The sequence below is a fragment of the Monodon monoceros genome, unplaced genomic scaffold (assembly GCF_005190385.1).
Source record: "Monodon monoceros isolate NGI ecotype Baffin Bay Population unplaced genomic scaffold, NGI_Narwhal_1 Super_Scaffold_16, whole genome shotgun sequence".
Classification (NCBI taxonomy): Eukaryota; Metazoa; Chordata; class Mammalia; order Artiodactyla; family Monodontidae; genus Monodon; species Monodon monoceros.
In genome coordinates, this window is record NW_021703772.1 from 54,537,634 (window position 1) to 54,561,809 (window position 24,176).

At 43.5% G+C, this 24,176-nt stretch overlaps 2 protein-coding genes across 2 annotated transcripts in view; one reads left to right on the forward strand and one right to left on the reverse strand.

The window, feature by feature from the left end:
• Positions 1-12,466, forward strand: part of TTN (titin) — a 277,521-nt gene extending 265,055 nt beyond the window's left edge. The window contains exons 305-314 of the mRNA XM_029224548.1: positions 423-998; positions 1,115-1,420; positions 1,786-2,379; positions 2,502-7,969; positions 8,045-8,200; positions 8,329-8,485; positions 9,229-9,920; positions 10,017-10,170; positions 10,706-11,008; positions 11,150-12,466. Coding sequence (XP_029080381.1) covers positions 423-998; positions 1,115-1,420; positions 1,786-2,379; positions 2,502-7,969; positions 8,045-8,200; positions 8,329-8,485; positions 9,229-9,920; positions 10,017-10,170; positions 10,706-11,008; positions 11,150-11,448 — 8,705 coding nt within the window. The 3' untranslated portion in view covers positions 11,449-12,466. The remainder of the gene's footprint in view (positions 1-422; positions 999-1,114; positions 1,421-1,785; positions 2,380-2,501; positions 7,970-8,044; positions 8,201-8,328; positions 8,486-9,228; positions 9,921-10,016; positions 10,171-10,705; positions 11,009-11,149) is intronic.
• The window catches only part of PLEKHA3 (pleckstrin homology domain containing A3), a 94,203-nt gene that overhangs the window by 32,266 nt on the left and 37,761 nt on the right, over positions 1-24,176 (reverse strand). The window lies entirely within an intron of this gene.

Below are 24,176 nucleotides of genomic sequence, written 5' to 3' on the forward strand. Positions count from 1 at the left end.
TGTTAGGTGCAGTGAGCTGATTCCTAAAGCAATTTCTCCCTTGAATACAATGGTTTTTTTTTTTAATACTCCTAGTAAGACTTGAAGGGTCAACAAATGTACCCCGCTTCAGTGAACCTAAGTAAGGGCAAATCTACAGATTTATAGAGAATATTCCCCCAAAACCCTATACATTGTTAATGCCTCCCGATCATAAAAAGTCACCCTACATAATAATATGATGATGTGCTCATTGAATCTCTACTTTCCAGATGATCCTCCAGTCACTGTGAAGCCTTTTTAAGAATTAGACTCATATGTAAATAATGGTGTCTAATAAAGTATTAGTCAATAGGATGAATTCATTCCTGACATACAAAGACAGAGGATTATAGATTCAGTAGTAACAATAATGCATTAATGTTATCTTTCATACCCTTCAGCTGGAGAGGCCCCAGGAGTACGCAAAGAAATGAAGGATGTCACCACCAAACTGGGTGAAGCTGCTCAACTCTCATGCCAGATTGTTGGAAGGCCTCTACCAGACATTAAATGGTACCGATTTGGTAAGGAGCTGATACAAAGCCGCAAGTACAAAATGTCTTCAGATGGACGCACACATACTCTAACAGTAATGACCGAGGAACAAGAAGATGAAGGCGTTTATACCTGCATAGCTACCAATGAGGTTGGAGAAGTAGAATCCAGTAGTAAGCTTCTCCTGCAAGCAACGCCACAATTCCATCCCGGTTACCCACTGAAAGAGAAGTATTACGGTGCTGTGGGGTCAACGCTTCGACTTCACGTTACATACATTGGCCGTCCAGTACCTGCCATCACTTGGTTCCATGGCCAGAAACTTTTGCAAAACTCAGAAAACATTGCTATTGAAAACACTGAGCAGTATACTCATCTCGTCATGAAGAATATCCAACGTAAGACTCACGCTGGGAAATACAAAGTTCAGCTCAGCAATGTTCTTGGAACGGTGGATGCCATCCTTGATGTGGAAATACAAGGTATTTTATTTTCATTCTCAGTGGGTTTTTTTGTTGTTGTTGTTTTTAAAGAAAAAAGAAAAATATCCTGGGAGACACACTACAGAAACCACTCCAATTGTATTTTCTCCCAACAGATAAACCAGACAAACCTACAGGACCAATTGTGATTGAAGCTCTATTGAAGAACTCTGTGGTGATCAGCTGGAAACCACCTGCAGATGACGGAGGCTCCTGGATCACCAATTATGTGGTAGAGAAATGTGAGGCCAAGGAAGGGGTTGAATGGCAATTGGTGTCTTCAGCCATCTCAGTGACAACCTGTAGAATTGTGAACCTCACAGAAAATGCTGGGTATTACTTCCGGGTTTCGGCTCAGAACGCGTTTGGCATCAGTGACCCTCTAGAAGTCTCCTCAGTTGTGATCATTAAGAGTCCATTTGGTGAGTACAACCTCTACAGTCTTCCTATGGCAAAATTCCATCTGTATGTAAAACTTTTTTTTTAAACAGAAATAACTTTTGAAAGGAGATAGCAAAGATTCAGCTAAAGTACAAGTGCCTTTTATCTCACTTAAATTGAATTTTTGCTTATCTAAAAGGGCACATGTATACCCTATCCCCTTCTTCTCTAAAAAGGAACTTTGTGTTTCAGTAAGTTTCTCAGCATAAAGTAACCAATTTCATTTTTCTGGATTAGTTATTCTTAATAGAACTTTGGGTTCATAACATTTTATTTTTTATAAAATAAGCTCTTCATAAAGCTGTTTGTTTCACCCCATGAGTCAAATGCTTTTTGTTTTAAACAGAAAAGCCAGGTGCTCCTGGCAAACCAACTATTGCTGCTGTCACAAAAGATTCTTGTGTTGTGGCCTGGAAGCCACCTGCCAGTGATGGGGGTGCAAAGATTAGAAATTACTACCTTGAGAAGCGTGAGAAGAAGCAGAACAAGTGGATTGCTGTGACAACAGATGAAATTCGAGAAACCGTCTTTTCAGTGCAAAACCTTATTGAAGGTCTTGAATATGAGTTCCGTGTGAAATGTGAAAACCTAGGTGGGGAAAGCGAATGGAGTGAAATATCAGAACCTGTCATTCCCAAATCTGATGTCCCAATTCAGGCCCCACACTTTAAAGAGGAACTGAGAAATCTAAATGTCAGATATCAGAGCAATGCTACTTTGGTCTGCAAAGTGACTGGTCATCCAAAACCAATTGTGAAATGGTACAGACAAGGCAAAGAAATCATCGCAGATGGATTAAAGTACAGGATTCAAGAGTTTAAGGGTGGCTACCACCAGCTCATCATTGCAAGCGTCACAGATGATGATGCCACAGTTTACCAAGTCAGAGCTACCAACCAAGGAGGGTCTGTGTCTGGCACTGCCTCCTTGGAAGTAGAAGGTAAAAACAAATCAGCAAACACCATTTTGGTGCTAGATTACATATTATTAATTGGGGGGGGTGCTCTTAAATAGTGTTGGGTATTGCTAAATTATATTCTTCCTTCTTTTATTCTGATACAGTTCCAGCCAAGATACACTTGCCTAAAAATCTTGAAGGCATGGGAGCAGTCCACGCTCTCCGAGGTGAGGTAATCAGCATCAAGATCCCATTCAGTGGCAAACCAGACCCAGTGATCACCTGGCAGAAAGGGCAAGATCTCATCAACAACAATGGCCACTACCAAGTTATTGTCACAAGATCTTTCACGTCACTTGTTTTCCCCAATGGAGTGGAGAGAAAAGATGCTGGTTTCTATGTGGTCTGTGCTAAAAACAGGTTTGGAATTGATCAGAAGACAGTTGAACTGGATGTGGCCGATGTTCCCGACCCACCCAGAGGAGTCAAAGTTAGTGACGTCTCACGAGATTCTGTCAACTTAACATGGACTGAGCCAGCTTCTGATGGTGGCAGCAAAATCACCAACTACATTGTTGAAAAATGTGCGACCACTGCAGAAAGATGGATCCGCGTAGGACAGGCCCGAGAAACACACTATACCGTGATCAACTTATTTGGAAAAACAAGTTACCAGTTCCGTATAATAGCAGAAAATAAATTTGGCCTAAGCAAGCCTTCTGAGCCTTCAGAACCAACCATAACCAAAGAAGATAAGACCAGAGCCATGAACTATGATGAAGAGGTTGATGAAACCCGGGAAGTTTCTATGACCAAAGCATCTCACTCTTCAACCAAGGAACTCTATGAGAAATATATGATTGCTGAAGATCTTGGGCGTGGTCAGTTTGGAATTGTCCACCGTTGTGTTGAAACATCCTCAAAGAAGACATACATGGCCAAATTTGTTAAAGTCAAAGGGACTGATCAGGTTTTGGTAAAGAAAGAAATTTCCATTCTAAACATCGCTAGGCACCGAAATATCTTATACCTCCATGAATCATTTGAAAGCATGGAAGAATTAGTTATGATCTTTGAGTTCATATCAGGACTTGACATATTTGAACGCATTAACACAAGTGCTTTTGAACTTAATGAGAGAGAAATTGTAAGCTATGTTCGCCAGGTCTGTGAAGCACTTGAGTTCTTACACAGTCATAATATTGGACACTTTGACATTAGACCAGAAAATATCATTTACCAAACAAGAAGGAGCTCCACCATTAAAATCATAGAATTCGGTCAGGCCCATCAGCTGAAGCCAGGGGACAACTTTAGGCTTCTGTTCACTGCCCCTGAATACTATGCACCTGAAGTCCACCAGCATAATGTTGTCAGCACAGCCACAGACATGTGGTCACTCGGAACACTCGTGTATGTGCTGTTGAGTGGTATCAATCCATTCCTGGCTGAAACTAACCAACAGGTAATTGAGAACATCATGAATGCTGAATATACCTTTGATGAAGAAGCATTCCAAGAGATCAGCACTGAAGCCATGGACTTTGTTGACCGGCTGTTAGTGAAAGAGAGAAAATCTCGCATGACAGCATCTGAGGCTCTCCAGCACCCATGGCTGAAGCAGAAGATAGAAAGAGTCAGTACTAAAGTGATCAGGACATTGAAACACCGACGTTACTACCACACCCTGATCAAGAAAGACCTCAACTTGGTTGTGTCTGCAGCCAGGATCTCCTGTGGTGGTGCAATTCGATCTCAGAAGGGAGTGAGCATTGCTAAAGTTAAAGTGGCATCCATTGAAATCGGCCCAGTTTCCGGACAGATAATGCATGCAGTCGTCGAAGAAGGAGGATATGTCAAATATGTATGCAGAATTGAAAATTACGATCAGTCTACCCAAGTGACTTGGTACTTTGGTGTCAGACAGCTGGAGAACAGTGAGAAATATGAAATCACCTATGACGATGGAGTGGCCACCATGTATGTCAAAGACATTACCAAATTCGATGACGGTACCTACAGATGCAAAGTAGTCAACGACTACGGGGAAGACAGTTCTTACGCAGAGCTGTTTGTTAAAGGTGTGAGAGAAGTTTACGACTATTACTGCCGTAGAACCATAAAGAAACTTAAGCGCAGAACAGATACCATGAGACTCCTGGAAAGGCCACCAGAATTCACGCTGCCTCTCTATAACAGGACAGTTTATGTGGGTGAAAATGTCCGGTTTGGAGTAACTATAACTGTCCACCCAGAGCCTCGAGTTACATGGTATAAATCAGGTCAGAAAATCAAACCAGGTGATGATGATAGGAAGTACACATTTGAGTCCGACAAGGGTCTTTACCAATTAACCATCAACAGTGTAACTACGGATGATGCTGCCGAATACACTGTTGTTGCAAGAAACAAATACGGTGAAGACAGCTGCAAAGCAAAGCTGACTGTGACCCCACACCCACCTCCAACAGGTACGACCCTAAGACCCATGTTCAAACGGCTACCGGCAAACACAGAATGCCAAGAAGGCCAAAGTGTCTGCTTTGAGATCAGGGTGTCTGGCATCCCCCCGCCAACATTAAAATGGGAGAAAGACGGTCAGCCACTGTCCCTCGGGCCTAACACTGAAATTATCCACGAAGGCTTGGATTATTACGCTCTTCATATCAGGGATACGTTGCCTGAAGACACGGGTTACTACAGAGTCACAGCCACAAACACTGCTGGATCCACCAGCTGCCAGGCCCACCTACAAGTGGAACGCCTGAGGTACGTCAAACAGGAGTTCAAGACTAAGGAGGAGCGCGAACGACACGTACAGAGGCAAATTGACAAGACGCTGAGAATGGCTGAAATTCTTTCCGGAACTGAGACTGTGCCACTGACACAGGTCGCCCAGGAGGCACTGAGAGAAGCTGCCACCCTTTACAAACCAGCCGTCAGCACCAAGACTGTAAAAGGGGAATACCGACTTGAGACAGAAGAAAAGAAGGAGGAGAGAAAACTCCGCATGCCTTACGAAGTACCAGAGCCACGCAAGTACAAACCGGCTGCCATAGAAGAAGACCAACACATTAAGCAGTTCGTGCCCATGTCTGACATGAAATGGTACAAAAAGATACGCGATCAATTTGAAATGCCTGGGAAGATGGACAGAGTTGTACAGAAAAGACCCAAGCGCATCCGCCTTTCAAGATGGGAACAGTTCTACGTGATGCCTCTTCCACGCATCACCGATCAATACAGACCCAAGTGGAGGATTCCCAAACTGTCCCAAGACGACCTTGAAATGGTGAGACCAGCCCGCCGGCGTACACCTTCTCCTGATTATTACTTTTATTACAGACCCAGGAGACGTTCTCTCGGTGACATCTCGGATGAAGAATTACTCCTGCCCATTGACGACTACCTGGCAATGAAGAGAACAGAGGAAGAGAGGCTGCGTCTTGAAGAAGAGCTGGAACTGGGTTTTTCAGCCTCACCCCCAAGCCGGAGCCCTCCACGTTTTGAGCTTTCGAGTCTGCGTTACCCTTCCCCACAAGCTCACGTCAAGGTGGAGGAAGCAAGAAAAGGCTTCAGATACTCAACGTATCACATCCCAACGAAGGCGGAGACGAGCACGAGTTACGCAGAGCTGCGGGAGCGGCACGCCCGCACCTGGCACAGGCAGCCCAGGCAGCGGCAGAGGATCATGGCCGAGAGAGAGGACCAAGAGCTGCTGCGTCCAGTCACCACCACCCAGCGCCTCTCGGAATACAAAAGCGAGCTGGACCACATGGCGAAGGAAGAAAAATCTAGAAGGAAATCAAGACGCCAGAGAGAAGTGACTGAAATAACGGAAATTGAGGAAGAATATGAGATCTCCAAACACGCTCAGAGAGACACTTCCTCCTCGGTGTCCAGGCTGCTGAGACGCCGGCGCTCCCTGTCTCCGACCTACATCGAGTTGATGAGGCCAGTATCCGAGCTGATCCGGCCGCGGCCACAGCCAGCTGAGGAATATGAAGATGAAGAGGACGTAGAAAGAAGGTCTCCTACCCCAGAGAGGACTCGCCCACGTTCCCCCAGCCCTGTGTCTAGTGAGCGTTCACTGTCAAGATTTGAGAGGTCGGCAAGATTTGATATCTTTTCCAGGTACGAGTCCATGAAAGCTGCTTTAAAAACTCAGAAGACATCAGAAAGGAAGTATGAGGTTTTGAGTCAGCAGCCTTTTACGCTGGACCACATGCCTCGAATCACACTGAGGATGCGCTCCCACAGGGTACCGTGCGGCCAAAATACACGTTTTATCTTAAATGTTCAGTCTAAGCCAACTGCCGAGGTCAAATGGTACCACAACGGTGTAGAACTCCAAGAGAGCAGTAAGATTCATTACACCAACACCAGTGGGGTTCTGACCCTGGAAATTCTGGACTGTCATATTGATGACGGCGGAACATACCGTGCCGTGTGCACCAACTACAAAGGTGAGGCTTCTGACTATGCAACCTTGGACGTCACGGGAGGGGATTACACCACCTATGCTTCCCAGCGCAGAGACGAAGAGGTCCCCCGATCCGTTTTCCCTGAGCTGACGAGAACAGAGGCATATGCGGTTTCATCATTTAAGAAAACATCTGAGATGGAAGCTTCCTCTTCCGTCAGGGAAATGAAATCACAGATGACAGAGACAAGGGAAAGTCTCTCATCATATGAACACCACGCATCTGCAGAAATGAAAAGTGCTGCAGTCGAAGAAAAGTCGCTGGAAGAAAAATCCACACACAGGAAGATCAAGACGACTTTGGCAGCAAGAATTCTCACGAAGCCAAGGTCCATAACGGTGTATGAAGGCGACTCTGCAAGGTTTTCTTGCGATACAGATGGTGAGCCGGTACCGACTGTGACATGGCTGCGTAGGGGACAAGTCATAAGCACTTCCGCCCGCCACCAAGTGACCACCGCAAAGTACAAATCGACCTTTGAGATCTCTTCAGTCCAGGCTTCGGATGAGGGCAACTACAGCGTGGTGGTAGAGAACAGCGAAGGGAAGCAAGAGGCACAGTTTACTCTGACCATTCAAAAGGCCAGGGTTACTGAAAAGGCTCTGACATCACCACCGAAAGTCAAATCCCCAGAGCCTCGGGTAAAATCCCCAGAAGGAGTCAAGTCTCCAAAACAAGTGAAATCCCCAGAACCGGTGACTTCTCACCCAAAAGCTGTATCACCCACAGAGATAAAACCCACACCAACAGAAAAGGTTCAGCAGCTGCCAGTCACTGCCCCACCCAAGATAATTCAGTCCTTGAAAGCAGAAGCTTCTAAAGATATAGCAAAGCTGACCTGTGTGGTCGAAAGTACTGTACTGTGTGCAAAAGAGGTCGCCTGGTATAAAGATGGTAAGAAACTGAAGGAAAATGGGCATTTCCAGTTTCATTATTCGGCAGATGGTACCTATGAGCTCAAAATCCATAACCTCACTGAATCTGATTGTGGAGAATACATTTGTGAGATTTCTGGTGAAGGTGGAACTTCCAAAACTAACTTCCAATTTGTGGGACAAGCCTTTAAGAATATCCATGAGGAAGTTTCAAGCATATCAGAAACCAAGAAAGCAGCTCAGAAAACTGCTGTGTCAACAGAAACCAAGAAAGCGGCTCCGAAAACTGCTGAGCCAACAGAAACCAAGAAAGCGGCTCCAAAAACTGCTGAGCCAACAGAAGCCAAGAAAACTGAACCAAAAGCTCCTGAACCAGTTTCCACAAAACCAGTAATTGTTACTGGGCTGCAGGATACAACTATTTCTTCAGACAGTGTCACTAAATTTGCAGTTAAAGCTACTGGAGAACCCCAGCCAACTGTCATCTGGACAAAGGATGGAAAGGTAACCAGTTTTTAAATGATCCTTAAACTTATCTTCTAAAAAAACTAACCTCTTCCCTCTTCCCCATCTCCCAAAGAAAGTTTAAAATTAAATCACTTTTTAAAACTCAAATCACGTGCATTCTACAGGCTATAACACAAGGAGGTAAATATAAACTCTCTGAAGACAAAGGAGGATTCTTCCTAGAAATTCATAACACTGATACTTCTGACGGTGGACTTTATACTTGTACAATAACAAATTCAGCTGGATCTGTGTCCTCTAGCTGCAAATTAACAATAAAAGGTAGGTTGGCTTTTATTCTTACCAATAATTTTCAGAAAACAATATGAAGGAAACATTTCTAAACACTATTCCTTACACACACACACACACACAAAGTATTAAAATAAAACTGCTTTACCAAGTTACAGAATACCATTTGTACACAAATGTACAAATACACATATTTGAAGTTAGCATATACTTTTATATTTATTAAGTGTCTAATTGTATGTGGTGTTATATAAGATTCCATAGAGATTATGTAAGATTCCTGCTCCCAGGAACATTTAAGAATAAAGTCAGGTGATTATACAAAATGGCACTTCTTCCCTAAAGCTTCACTCTTGCTAATTTTCCAAAGCAGTGGAAAGTTAATGAAAGAAATGTATCGGTTTTCCCAATTAAAATTAGTTTGCTTTCATCTCAGTCTTCTAAAACATAATTCAATTGTTTTAATTACTCAAAATCTCCTAAATCCACCCATCTCCTAAATCCTTCAACTATTCTTTTCAAAACTTTTTTTCCCCTTAAGTCATAAAAATCATTCTTCTGTTTAGTTTAGTTTAAATAATCATTACACTGATCACCAAAGTCATGCATGACAACTTTCCAAGATTGGGACTGAGAAAGAGTTAGGTATTACCTACACTGCATGCGTTAAGTTAATATTTTTTCTTCGTATATTATTCACTTACAGAATCCACAAGAGAAGAGGGTGGGGCCTCTTTCCACTTCAGTTTGCCTTATAGAGCTTTCTTTTTCAGCTGTAAAAGACACTGAGATACAGAAAGTATCGACACAAAAGACCTCCAAAAGTACATCCCAGAAGAAGGCAGCTGTCCAAGAGGAAATTTCCAAAAAAGCCCTAATTTCTGAAGAAATCAAGATGTCAGAGGTGAAATCTCCAGAGAAGCTGGCCCTCGAGGAGGAAGCTTCAACAGTTCTGATTTCCGAAAAAGTCAAGAAATCAGAAGCGACCTCCCTGGAAAAATCCATTGTCCATGAGGAAATCACTAAAACATCACAGGCATCAGAAGAAATCAGAACTCATGCTGAGATTAAAGCATATTCTACTCAGATGAGTATACCTGATGGTCAGAAAGTGACTTTAAAAGCCAACATTGCTGGTGCCACTGATGTGAAATGGGTATTGAATGGGGTAGAGCTCAGTAACTCCGAGGAGTACAGATATGGCGTCTCAGGCAGTGACCAGACACTGACCATCAAGCAGGCTGGTCACAAAGATGAAGGGATCCTCACCTGCATTGGCAAAACCAGCCAAGGAATCATCAAGTGTCAGTATGATCTGACCCTGAGCAAAGAACTCTCAGATGCTCCAGCCTTCATCTCCCAGCCCAGATCTCAAAATGTTAACGAAGGACAAAATGTTCTCTTTTCTTGTGAAATCAGTGGTGAGCCATCGCCTGAAATCGAATGGTTTAAAAACAACCTGCCAGTAAGTTGAGTTATGAATATATTACTGAAGAAAGCTTTAAATACTCCATCTACTCCTGAAGAGCTCAAAGAAACCCTTTTTTTCTCTTCTTTTTAGATTTCTGTTTCTTCAAATATCAGCGTAAGTCGCTCCAGAAATGTATATTCCCTTGAAATCCGAAAGGCCTCAGTAAGTGACAGTGGGAAATACACAATTAAGGCCAAAAATTTCCATGGCCAGTGTTCAGCTACTGCTTCCTTAACGGTCCTTCGTAAGTATATCTTTACCATTTTCCTTACTTGCTTAAGGCCGTTATCTGAGTTTTTTTGTTTGTTTTTTGCTTTTGTCTTCTGAGCCCAGCAAACTCTCTGGAGCCTCATTAAGTTCCGTGTGTAAGAGACACAGGCCTCCTGTGTGAATTCATTCTTAACGGTCAACGTTTCTTTACAGCGAGACAGGAACATGGATAAGTTAACTTTCAAAGCAAAGCTACCAACTGTCCTATTACATGTATTTTCAGAATGCACAATATAAAAATTATTTTCTGTATGACTAATCATTTTTCTCCTAGTGATTCTAGCACCTGCATGTAATGTAACGATAGAAATATAAGGATTCGTTTCTGGGAGACACTGAGCTAGCTCTTGACAACTGTATGTATGTATTTGCTTGTGCTTCCACAGCAAATTGTTTGGGTTGCATTTCTGTGTGTGTGTCTAAGTGTTCCATTTCTGTAAGTCAGTGTCAGATGTCACCAATTAACCAGATGTCATTGGTGTTCACTGTGTATCTGCTATGCTCCACAGCTCTAGTTGAAGAACCTCCCAAAGAGGTAGTATTGAGGACAAGTGGTGACACGAGCTTGCAAGGAAGCTTCTCATCTCAGTCAGTCCAAATGTCTGCCTCTAAGCAGGAGGCCTCCTTCAGCAGTTTCAGCAGCAGCAGTGCTAGCAGCATGACCGAAATGAAATTTGCAAGCATGTCTGCCCAAAGCATGTCCTCCATGCAAGAGTCTTTTGTAGAAATGAGTTCCAGCAGTTTTATGGGAAAATCTAGTATGACACAACTGGAAAGCTCAACTAGTAGGATGCTTAAAGCAGGCCTAAGAGGTGAGCAATCAAATTACTGGTAGAGGTAGACAAGCCTAGTAGCATGGTAGAGTCCTTAGTACATACAATTCAGTAGAAAGCAAATTGTTATATTTTCAGTGATCCTAAAACTTTTTTCTTGTTGTTTGTTGTTCCATAAAGGAATTCCACCTAAAATTGAAGCTCTTCCCTCTGACATCAGCATTGACGAGGGCAAAGTTTTAACAGTAGCCTGCGCTTTTACGGGTGAGCCTACCCCGGAAATAACATGGTCCCATGGTGGAAGAAAAATTCAAAATCAAGAACAGCAAGGGAGATTCCATACTGAAAACACAGATGACCTGACAACTCTGATCATCATGGATGTACAGAAACAAGATGGTGGACTTTATACCCTGAGCTTAGAGAATGAATTTGGATCTGACTCTGCTACTGTGAATATAAATATTCGATCCATTTAAGAGGGCCTGTGCTCTCATATTCAGACATTCTTAACCTTTCCTGAACGATTCACATAGACTAATCTTTCTGATCTGTAAATACTTAAAAAAAATGTAGTTTTGTATCAACCTAAATGAGTCGAAGTTCAAAAATATGCATTTCAATCTTTTCTTAATTGTTGACCTAAGAAGATTATACATTTTCTAGTGACATGTACATACTGTATATAGCCGAATTAACGGTTATAAAGTTTTGTACCATTTATTTTATGACATTTTACAATGTAACTGTTGAAACTAACTGTTGGTAGGAGAAAGTTTCTTATGGAACGAATACCCTGCTCAACACTTAATCAATCTTTGTGCCTCAACATAATGTTGATGTCTAAGTATGCCTCAGTGGGTCGAGAAATTCCCCATTGAAGATGTCCTATCCACCGACATGATGCTGTGCACGTCACCTGATATGTGCACCAATACTTACTGAATCAGAAATGTAAGGCATTGGTGATGTTTGCATTTACCCTCCTGTAAGCAACACTTTAACGTCTTACATTTTCTCTGATGATGTCACACTCAAAATGATCATGACTTAAATATTACCAGAGCAAAGTGCAACGGCCAACACTTTGTTCGCTCATTTCACACTGTCTCTGACCATAGAGAGTGCCTGGGTAGCTTGGAAAAGCAACATCACCTGGCCATCCCCTCATTTAACCAAGCTGTTCATGCGTTCCTATGCCAGAGCAGTGCCAACTCTTGGAGGTCCCGGGGTGCAGCCAACGCCTTCGTGTGGTAGCTCTAAATTTAAATTACACCAGAGAAACCGGGGCAACTAAGCAACGAGCCACAGCAAAAAATAAAGAACAACAACAACAAAATAAAGCTGTCGTTAAATTAAAAACAACAAAATATTACTAACTGCCCAAAATATCAATTTGATGTAGTTCTTTTCATGCAGGTTTAAATTCAATTGTTAGTTATAATTGTTGGACCTCCTTGAGATAGTAACAACAAAATAAAGCAAGCTATCTGCACCTCAAAATTTGTGATTGGTTGTTTTCTGTAAAATTCTGGGGTTGGGGAGGTATGTGCCTTTGCAAATCACAGAAATGATCATAGATAAGAAGAAGCAACTCAAGTTCTTCACAGCAAATATTTAAATTACCATGTTGAATGCATTCCACAATTTTTTAAAAGCATAGATATGATTCTCATGGATAAAGTTACCCCCAAAAGTTAACAAAAATCCCCCAAAATAATAGATCAAATCTTCTAAACTTATTATCAAGAAAAATATTTTTATGGGAGCTGATTCATTAAATCCAAAGATACTGAACATTACAATTCACAATATTTTGTGCCAGACAGCAACGCAAAGATGAGCAAGATGAAATAGACCCTGTCCCTCAAGGAGTATAGAAAAGAATATAATTTCAGGGAAAATGACCAATTGTGCAACTGAATCCATTACTGGCTATTGCAGCTCCAAACTGAGACAGAACAAATCAAGGTCCTCAAAGCTAAAGAACTCGTTTTAAATCGTACAGTCCTACTAGGCTTTTCAAAACAACTTCATAATAAAATATCTAGCACCAGAAAAATCTGTATTTATCCACCTCAATTAGATAATCCTAATTGTAAACCTATAAAGTTGATTCTTTGCCTAAATTACCCCCTAAATGTACGTACAAGCGGCCAAAGCTGAAGCAAATGCACTGTCAGTTCTTACTCCCCCAAAGAAGATCTTGGGTCTTCGTTAATTTATTCAGCAAGTATTCTGTCTTATGTCAGATGCCCTAAAAGCAGAGCCTAAGACTTGACTCTAGCATAAGTAATTTTTTGAGGGACTGCTCTCAGGAAAAAGGAAGTGAGGGAAGCAGAGTAGAGGAAGAAAGCTAAGCAAGAATGTGGTCTCCGCGAGAGCTTCAGCCGCATCCCACCGGGAGCATAAATTGCACCAGAGTTGGTTCCACCTGGGAGCAAGGGCGCTGACCTTCTCTACCCGCTTATCTGCCAGTTAGTGCCTACAGGCTGGGAGCTTATGGGAGCGGGGGCGGGAAGAGGGAAATAACCTCCGGGTTGAGGGGCACCCCGTGGCCAGAGCAATCTCTGCAGACTAGGGCAGCTAAACAGCCAATACACAAGAAACTGGGCCAGGTACACATCACCTGGACCTGGGAGGTACGGACAGCACCCACTACACCATCTAACAACTTGAAATGCCAGTTCTTACCTTAAAACGAGAGAGGCAGGGATTCCTGAGGATGACTCCCAGCCCTGACAGGCTCATGTTCTAAGGAGTCCTATCCGTGGCTGAGGCGCAGTCCGTGCTGCTCAGAATTCTGAAGCTGAAGGAACTGTAGCTGCAGCTCCCAAATCCAGAGATCCATTTTGGGCCTGGGAGAAAGGGGAGGGGCTAAGGCCTATCCCGGGAAGGAAATCCACGCCAAGCCGAGAGGCCTGACTTCTTTTCAACCAGTAGCAGAAGCCCACGCCTCTGAGAGCGGCAGGGTGTGGCCAAGGGGTCACACGTGAGAGGACTGCGTAGGGAGGATCCTGGGAAGTCCCTCAGAGGCCCTCCGGCTGGAACTACAAGCACCCCTTTCCGGGTTTACCAGCCAGTCTCCCTCCGAGAGCGCCTCCAATAACGGCGCTCCCCCACGTAGGGTGGGTGGGGATTCCTGTCAATCCCACCCCACCTCCAACAGCCCCAGGAATGCCTTCCCAGCAACTTTGCATTTCCTGTTCAGACCACCTTGTCTCTCCCCCCTGTCGGCAGGGGGCGCCAGAGAGCAGCAAGCAGACGCCTTCTTCCTGGTTCAACCCTCCAATCCACAAAACCTATGAGTAATTTTCACTCTCTTCCTGCCCCTCTTTCTGCTGAATCCTTCCTGTATATTTTATAAAGCCCCCACTTGGCTACACTCATAAGCAGCATAGTGTAGGAATTATATATACGCACTCAAAACCCAGAGTACCAACCCAAATCCAGGATCTGCTATTTGCTAACTTGTGTCACCTTGAGTAATTACTGACCTTCTCTATCCCTTTATGTTCTCACCCATAAGATGGGAATAACAACAGCATCAACCTCACAGGTTTTGTGAGGATTAAACAAATTACTACATGTGAAACTCTTAGAGCAGTGCTGCCACAGCACCCAATAAACACCAGCAATCAGTATTAGAGACCACCATGCAAAACATCGAAGTTAGGGACCAGAAAAACATTTTAGAGGGGGTGTAACACAGACCTCACTTGTAATCACTAGATATATTATTTTGCTAGGGCTGCTAGAACAAAGTACCACAACCCTGGGGGGCGGCGGGGAGGAGGCTAGGAGTCCTAAATGAAAGTGTCAACAGGACTGGTTCCTTCCGAGAGTTGTTAGGGAAGGATCTGTTCCAGGCCTCTCTGCTTGACTCGTAGATGGCCACCTGTTCACATAGCATTCTCCCTGCATGCATGTGTGGGTCCAAATATCCCCTGTTTAGAAGGACATCAGCAATATTGGATTAGGTTTCACACTAATTTTACCTTATTTTAACTTTATTGTCTGTGTAAAGACTATCTCTAAATAAGGTCACATCCTGAGGTACCAGAGTTTAGGACCCCAACATATCTGTGGGGAGGGGTACACAGCTCAACCCATAACACTAGACATGATGGGCATGAGACAGCACATCTTTAAAAGAAGTGTTTTGGTAGAGTTTCTCGAAAGATGAATTTATTATCTCTAACCAGTAGTAGCCAATTATATAGATGAACCATCTAGAGGTAGGGAGGTAGGTAAATCAGAAACAGCCAGTAAAATAACAGGTTAAATTGACAGTCTCCATGGTGAGACATTATTCTTCAAGAAAAATGTTTTATGATTGTGCTCCAGGAAAAGAAAGTAATTTGTATTTGTTTATTCAGCCCCAAATGTAATTTTAAGAAATTCGGGCCGAGAAAACCCAGTTTCCTTGTAATAGGAGAAAACAGTGTCTGCTAGGTAAATAGAAGGACTTTTTGCAAGAGAGATTGGCCGCCCTTTTCTGGTGGTGCAGTGGTTGAGAATCCACCTGCCAATGCAGGGGACACAGGTTCGAGGCTTGGTCCACGAAGATCCCACATGCCACGGAGCAACTAAGCCCTTGCATCACAACTACTGAGCCTGCGCTCTAGAGCCCGCGTGCCACAACTACTGAAGCCCGCGTGCCACAACTACTGAAGCCCGCATGCCTAGAGCCCGTGCTCTACAACAGGAGAAGCCATTGCAATGAGAAGCCCGCGCACTTCAACGAAAAGTAGCCCCCGTTCGCCGCAACTAGAGAAAGCCTGCACACAGCAACGAAGACCCAAAGCAGCCACACACACACACAAAATCGATGGGCCAATCTATTTTCTTTTTTTTAATTAATTATTTAATTTATTTTTGGCTCCGTTGGGTTTTCAGGCTTCTCATTGCAATGGCTTCTCCTGTTGTGGAGCACGGGCTCTAGGCACGCGGGCTTCAGTACTTGTGGCACGCGCGCTCAGTAGTTGTGGCTCACGGGCTCTAGAGTGCAGGCTCAGTAGTTGTGGCGCAAGAGCTTAGTTGGTCTGCGGCATGTGGGATCTTCCCGGACCAGGGCTCGAACCTGTGTCCTCTGCATTGGCAGGCGGATTCTCAACCACTGCACCACCCAGGAAGACCTGGCCCATCGATTTTTATTCTAAGGTTATAAAAATAGTTTTATGCCTTTTGGTATGTCTGGGTCAATATTTCCCAAACTCTTCCTCAAGATGTTGGTAGATATTATGGGAAAATTGTCCCACAGCCAAATAAACTTAGGATTTGGGAAATCGTACTTCTTTATGCAGGACTTCCCAGAGCCTTTGATGAGCTAGTGTGTGTTGTGGTCCTCCAAGAGGCGATACAATGCTCCCCGAACTTATCTGATGATGGAACTGTTTTCACTGGTACTGTACGTGATGTAGGCTGAGACAGGCCACAGTAGGTGGAAACATGGGAGGTGTGAAGAGGATTGGATCTTGGTAGAGGAGGAACTAGGTATCACCTAAGAAATGAAATTAAGTGCTATGATAAAAAAAGAAAAATCCGGGGCTTCCCTGGTGGCGCAGTGGTTGAGAGTCCGCCTGCCGATGCAGGGGACACGGGTTCGTGCCCCAGTCCAGGAGGATCCCACATGCCGCGGAGCGGCTGGGCCCGTGAGCCATGGCTGCTGAACCTGTGCGTCCGGAGCCTGTGCTCCGCAACGGGAGAGGCCACAACAGTGAGAGGCCCATGTAACACAAAAAATATAAATAAATAAAAATTAAAAAAAAAGAAAAATCCAAGGCGTTTGAGAGCACATTGCTAGGGCATCTGATCCAGTCCGAGAATTGGGGAACAGTCAGATTAGAGGAAGTTACATGTAGAAGCTGTGACCTAAAGTGTGGGGTTAACTGAGGAGATAAGGAGGAGCTTTCAGGCAGAGGATCCTTGTGCCTGCAGAGGTCTGGGGCAAGGAGAACATGACACATTCAAAAAAGTAGAAAAAGTTAATAAGGGGGTGCAAGAACCTCAGAAGGGCTGGAGGTGAGAAGCAGGGCAACATTGCAAAAGGCCTCTTATACCCTATTATGGACTTTGGGCTTTTCTGTAAGAGGTAAGGGGAACCATGAAAGAGATTTAAGCAAACTAGTTACTTGATCAAATTTTACTTTTACAAAGTATTTAGCTATTCTGAGAAAACTATGACATGTATTTGCCATTCTATGCCCAAGAGCTTATTTCCTCCCAGCGGACTCCACTCATAGGAAGACCTTCACCTATGACCAAATTTCTAACCCATAATGTCCCTGTAATTACCGTTCCTAGGCTTTATAGCCATCCGTGGAAAGGTCTTTCCTAAGAATGTCTGGGGACTTAGGGAAACATGTAATAAAGCCAGACTGGTTGACTCTCCAGGTAAAGGAAAAGGTATGGGAGAGGGGGTGACTTGTGGAGACAGGAGGGCAAATTACTGCCGCAATTCTTCTCGGTGACAATGACCACTGCTGTGGAACTGCAACGGAGGTAGAAGAATCTGGCCCAACAAGCCAAGTTCTGATGATGCGATGTCAGGAATGTGGCTCCTGGGGACGACTCCCACTTACTCCTGCTCCATTTTAAGAAAAGGTGGGAAGCAGGTAAGAGGAGTGGTCAGGTATGCCAACGCTTTCCAATCTGTCATGAAATCACTGCAAAAGATAGCATGTCCTAAAAGTGAGGATTCCAAACCTGAAATTCATGCTTATCCTAGAATCTTTAGGGGGTCCCTGAGCTCCCTGAGATTATGCATATATTTTTTCTCTTTTTTTTAAGGGACATTGTTCCTAGTTTTCATTTCATTTTTAAAGATGCCAATGATTCAAAAAGTTTAAGAGATACTGCCCTACACATTTCAGAGAGGGAACCAGCAGATAGATGCCAAAGCCATCTCAGAAGTATCCACAGGCCCGAGTTTCCGCAGAGCTGGAACTCCTGGCTCGGGGTCTCTTCCCTCCGCCGTCACGGAACTGCCCCAGAGCCCGAGGGGAGGGCGACCTCACTGAGGCTGCCGGCTCTGGAGGGGCCCCGGCGGCCGGAGCCGTGACAGTCGAGCAGACGGCGGGCCGGAATCATCATACTTAAATCCACTCATTATGCTGCTACTGGCCTTACGACATTGATTTCACGGCTGAGTGATATTCCATTACACACCAGAAATACATCTACACGTAGAACAACTCATACAGAACACCTACTGAACGCTGGCAGAAGACCTCAAACCTCTCAAAAGGCAAGAAACTCCCCACGTACCTGGGTAGGGCAAAAGAAAAAACAATAAACAGAGACAAAAGAATAGGGACGGGACCTGCACCAGCGGGAGGGAGCTGTGAAGCAGGAAAGGATTCCACATGCTAGGAAGCCCCTTCGCGAGCGGAGACTGCAGGTGGCGGAGTGGGGACGCTTCGGAGCCGCGGAGGAGAGTGCAGCCACAGGCGTGCGAAGGACAAAGCGGACAGATTCCCGCACAGAGGATTGGTGCCGACGGGCACTCACCAGCCCGAGAGGCTTGTCTGCTCACCCGCCGGGGCGGGCGGGGCTGGGAGCTGAGGCTCGGGCTTCCATCAGAGCGCAGAGAGAGGACTGGGGTTGGCGGCGTGAACACAGCCTGCAGGGGGTTAGTGCACCATGGCTAGCCGGGAGGGAGTCCAGGGAAAAGTCTAGACTTGCCGAAGAGGCAAGAGACATTTTCTTCCCTCTTTGTTTCCTGGGGCGCGAAGAGAGGGGATTAAGAGCGCTGCTTAAAGGAGCTCCAAAGACGGGCGCAAGCCGCGGCTAACAGCGCGGACCCCAGACACGAGCATGAGATGCTAAGGCTGCTGCTGCCGCCACCAAGAAGCCTGTGTGCGAGCACAGGTCACTATGCACACCCCTCTTGCGGGGAGCCTGTGCAGCCCGCCACTGCCAGGGCACCATGATCCAGGGACCACTTCCCCGGGAGAACACACGGCGCGCCTCAGGCTGGTGCAACGTCACAACGGCCTCTGCCGCCGCAGGCTCACCCCGCATCCGAACCCCTCCGCCCACCGGCCTGAGTGAGCCAGAGCCCCCGAAGCAGCTGCTGCTTTAACCCCATCCTCTCTGAGCGAAGAACAGACGCCCTCCGGCGACCTACATGCAGAGGCGGGGCCAAGTCCAAAGCTGGACCCCGGGAGCTGTGAGAACAAAGAAGAGAAAGGGAAATGTCTCCCAGCAGCCTCAGAAGCAGCGGATTAAAGCTCCACAATCAACTTGATGTACCCTGCATCTGTGGAATACATGAATAGACAACGAATCATCCCAAATTGAGGAGCTGGACTTTGAGAGCAAGATTTATGATTTTTTCCCCTTTTCCTCTTTTTGTGAGTGTGTATGTGTATGCTTCTGTGTGAGATTTTGTCTGTATAGCTTTGCTTTCACCATTTCTCCTAGGGTTCTGTCCGTCCGTTTTTTTTTTCTTTTCAAAAAATTTTTTTTCTTAATAATTATTTTTTAAGGTGGGAGAGCCAACTTCAGGACACTGGTCCACAAGAGACCTCCCAGCTCCACATAATATCAAACGGCAAAAATCTCTCAGAGATCTCCATCTCAACACCAGCACCCAGCTTCACTCAACGACCAGCAAGCTACAGTGCTGGACACCCTATGCCAAACAACTAGCAAGACAGGAACACAACCCCACCCATTAGCAGAGAGGCTGCCTAAAATCATAATAAGTCCACAGACACCCCAAAACACACCACCAGACGTGGACCTGCCCACCAGAAAGACAAGATCCAGCCTCATCCACCAGAACACAGGCACCAGTTCCCTCCAACAGGAAGCCTACACAACCCACTGAACCAACTGTAGCCACTGGAGACAGACACCAAAAACAATGGGAACTAGGAACTTGCAGCCTGTGAAAAGGAGACCCCAAACACAGTAAGTTAAGCAAAATGAGAAGACAGAGAAACACAGCAGATGAAGGAGCAAGGTAAAAACCCACCAGACCTAACAAATGAAGAGGAAACAGGCAGTCTACCTGAAAAAGAATTCAGAATAATGATAGTAAAGATGATCCAAAATCTTGGAAATAGAATAGAGAAAATGCAAGAAGCATTTAACAAGGACATAGAAGAACTAAAGATGAAACAAGCAACGATGAGCAACACAATAAATGAAATTAAAAATACTCTAGATAGGATCAATAGCAGAATAACTGAGGCAGAAGAACAGATAAGTGACCTGGAAGATAAAATAGTGGAAATAACTACTGCAGAGCAGAATAAAGAAAAAAGAATAAAAAGAACTGAGGACAATCTCAGAGAACTCTGGGACAACATTAAACATACCAACATTCGAATTATAGGGGTTCCAGAAGAAGAAGAGAAAAAGAAAGGGACTGAGAAAATATTTGAAGAGATTATAGTTGAAAACTTCTCTAATATGGGAAAGGAAATAGTTAATCAAGTCTAGGAAGCACAGAGAGTCCCATACAGGATAAACCCAAGGAGAAACACGCCAAGACACATATTAATCAAACTGTCAAAAATTAAATACAAAGAAAACATATTAAAAGCAGCAAGGGAAAAACAACAAATAACACACAAGGGAATCCCCATAAGGTTAAGAGCTGATCTTTCAGCAGAAACTCTGCAAGTCAGAAGGGACTGGCAGGACATATTTAAAGTGATGAAGGGGAAAACCCTACAACCAAGATTACTCTACCCAGCAAGGATCTCATTCAGATTTGATGGAGAAATTAAAACCTTTGCAGACAAGCAAAAGCTGAGAGAGTTCAGCACCACCAAACCAGCTTTACAACAAATGCTAAAGGAACTTCTCTAGGCAAGAAACACAAGAGAAGGGAAAGACCTACAATAACAAACCCAAAACAATTAAGAAAATGGGAATAGGAACATACATATCGATAATTACCTTAAATGTAAATGGATTAAATGCTCCCACCAAAAGACACAGACTGGCTGAATGGATACAAAAATAAGACCCATATATATGCTGTCTACAAGAGACCCACTTCAGACCTAAAGACACATACAGACTGAAAGTGAGGGTATGGAAAAAGATATTCCATGCAAATGGAAACCAAAAGAAAGCTGGAGTAGCAATTCTCATATCAGACAAAATAGACTTTAAAGACTATTAGAAGAGACAAAGAAGGACACTGCATAATGATCAAGGGATCGATCCAAGAAGAAGATATAACAATTGTAAATATTTATTCATCCAACATAGGAGCACCTCAATACATACGGCAAATACTAACAGCCATAAAAGGGGAAATCGACAGTAACAAATTCATAGTAGGGGACTTTAAGACCCCACTTTCACCAATGGACAGATCATCCAAAATGAAAATAAATAAGGAAACACAAGCTTTAAATGATACATTAAACAAGATGGACTTAATTGATATTTATCGGACATTCCATCCAAAAACAACAGAATACACATTTTCCTAAAGTGCTCATGGAACATTCTCCAGGATAGATCATATGTTGGGTCACAAATCAAGCCTTGGTAAATTTAAGAAAATTGAAATTGTATCAAGTATCTTTTCCGACCACAACGCTATGAGACTAGATATCAATTACAGGGAAAGATCTGTAAAAAATATAAACACATGGAGGCTAAACAATACACTACTTAATAATGAAGTGATCACTGAAGAAATCAAAGAGGAAACAAAAAAATACCTAGAAACAAATGACGATGGAGACACGATGACCCAAAATCTATGGGATGCAGCAAAAGCAGTTCTAAGAGGGAAGTTTATAGCAATACAATCCTACTTTAAGAAGCAGGAAACATCTCAAATAAACAACCTAAACTTGCACCTAAAGCAATTAGAGAAAGAAGAACAAAAAAACCCCAAAGTTAACAGAAGGAAAGAAATCATAAAGATCAGATCAGAAATAAATGAAAAACAATTGAAGGAAACGATAGCAAAGATCAATAAAATTAAAAGCTGGTTCTTTGAGAAGAAAAACAAAATTGATAAACCATTAGCCAGACTCATCAAGAAAAAAAGGGAGAAGACTCAAATCAATAGAATTAGAAATGAAAAAGGAGAAGTAACAACTGCCACTACAGAAATACAAAAGATCATGAGAGGTTACTACAAGCAACTCTATGCCAATAAAATGCACAACCTGGAAGAAATGGACAAATTCTTAGAAATGCACAACCTGCCAAGACTGAATCAGGAAGAAATAGAAAATATGAACAGACCAATCACAAGCACTGAAATTGAAACTGTGATTAATAATCTTCCAACTTGGCTTCCCTGGTGGCCCAGTGGTTGAGAGTCCACCTGCCGATGCAAGGGACACGGATTCGTGCCCCCGTCTGGAAGGATCCCACATGCCGCGGAGCGGCTATGCCTGTGAGGCGTGGCCACTGAGCCTGCGCATCCGGAGCCTGTGCTCCGCAATGGGAGAGGCCACAGCAGTAAGAGGCCTGCGTACTGCAAAGAAAAAAAAAAAAAAATTTCAACAAACAAAAGCCCAGAACCAGATGGCTTCACAGGCGAATTCTATCAAACATTTAGAGAAGAGCTAACACCTATCCTTCTCAAACTCTTCCAAACTATAGCAGAGGGAGGAACACTCCCAAACTCATTCTGTGAGGCCACTATCACCCTGATACCAAAACCAGACAAGGATGTCACAAAGAAAGAAAACTACAGGCCAATATCACTGATGAACATAGATGCAAAAATCCTCAACAAAATACTAGCAAACAGAATCCAATAGCACATTAAAAGGATCATACACCATGAACCAGTGGGGTTTATTCCAGGAATGCAAGGATTCTTCAATATATGCAAATCAATCAATGGGATACACCATATTAACAAATTGAAGGAGAAAAACCATATGGTCATCTCAATAGATGCAGAGAAAGCTTTCGACAAAATTCAACATCCATTTATGATAAAAACCCTCCAGAAAGTAGGCAGGAGGGAACTTTCCTCAACATAATAAAGGCCATATATGACAAACCCACAGCCAACATCATCCTCAATGGTGAAAAACTGAAAGCATTTCTACTAAGATCAGGAACAAGACAAGGTTGCCCACTCTCACCACTCTTACTCAACATAATTTTCGAAGTTTTAGCCACAGCAATCAGAGCAGAAAAGGAAATAAAAGGAATCCAAGTCGGAAAAGAAGAAGTAAAGCTGTCACTGTTTGCAGATGACATGATACTATACATAGAGAATCCTAAAGATGCTACCAGAAAACTACTAGAGCTAATCAATGAATTTGGTAAAGTAGCAGGATACAAAATTAATGCACAGAAATCTCTGGCATTCCTATACACTAATGATGAAAAATCTGAAAGTGAAATGAAGAAAACACTCCCATTTACCACCACAACAAACAGAATAAAATATCTAGGAATAAACCTACCTAAGGAGACAAAAGACCTCTATGCAGAAAACTATAAGACACTGATGAAAGAAATTAAAGATGATACAAATAGATGGAGAGATATACCATGTTCTTGGATTGGAAGAATCAACATTGTGAAAATGGCTCTACTACCCAAAGCAATCTACAGATTCAATGCAATCCCTATCAAACTACCAATGGCATTTTTCACAGAACTAGAACAAAAAATTTCACAATTTGTTTGGAAACACAAAAGACCCCCAATAGCCAAAGCAATCTTGAGAAAGAAAAACGGAGCTGGAGGAATCAGGCTCCCTGACTTCAGACTATACTACAAAGCTACAGTAATCAAGACAGTATGGTACTGGCACAAAAACAGAAATATAGATCAATGGAACAGGATAGAAATCCCAGAGATAAACCCACGCACATATGGTCACCTTATCTTTGATAAAGGAGGCAGGAATGTACAGTGGAGAAAGGACAGCCTCTTCAATAAGTGGTGCTGGGAAAACTGGACAGGTACATATAAAAGTATGAGATTAGATCACTCCCTAACACCATACACAATAATAAGCTCAAAATGGATTAAAGACCTAAATGCAAGGCCAGAAACTATCAAACTCTTAGAGGAAAATATAGGCAGAACACTCTATGACACAAATAACAGCAAGATCCTTTTTGACCCACCTCCCAGAGAAATGGAAAGAAAAACAAAAATAAACAAATGGGACCTAATGAAACTTCAAAGCTTTTGCACAGCAAAGGAAACCATAAACAAGACCAAAAGAAAACCCTCAGAATGGGAGAAA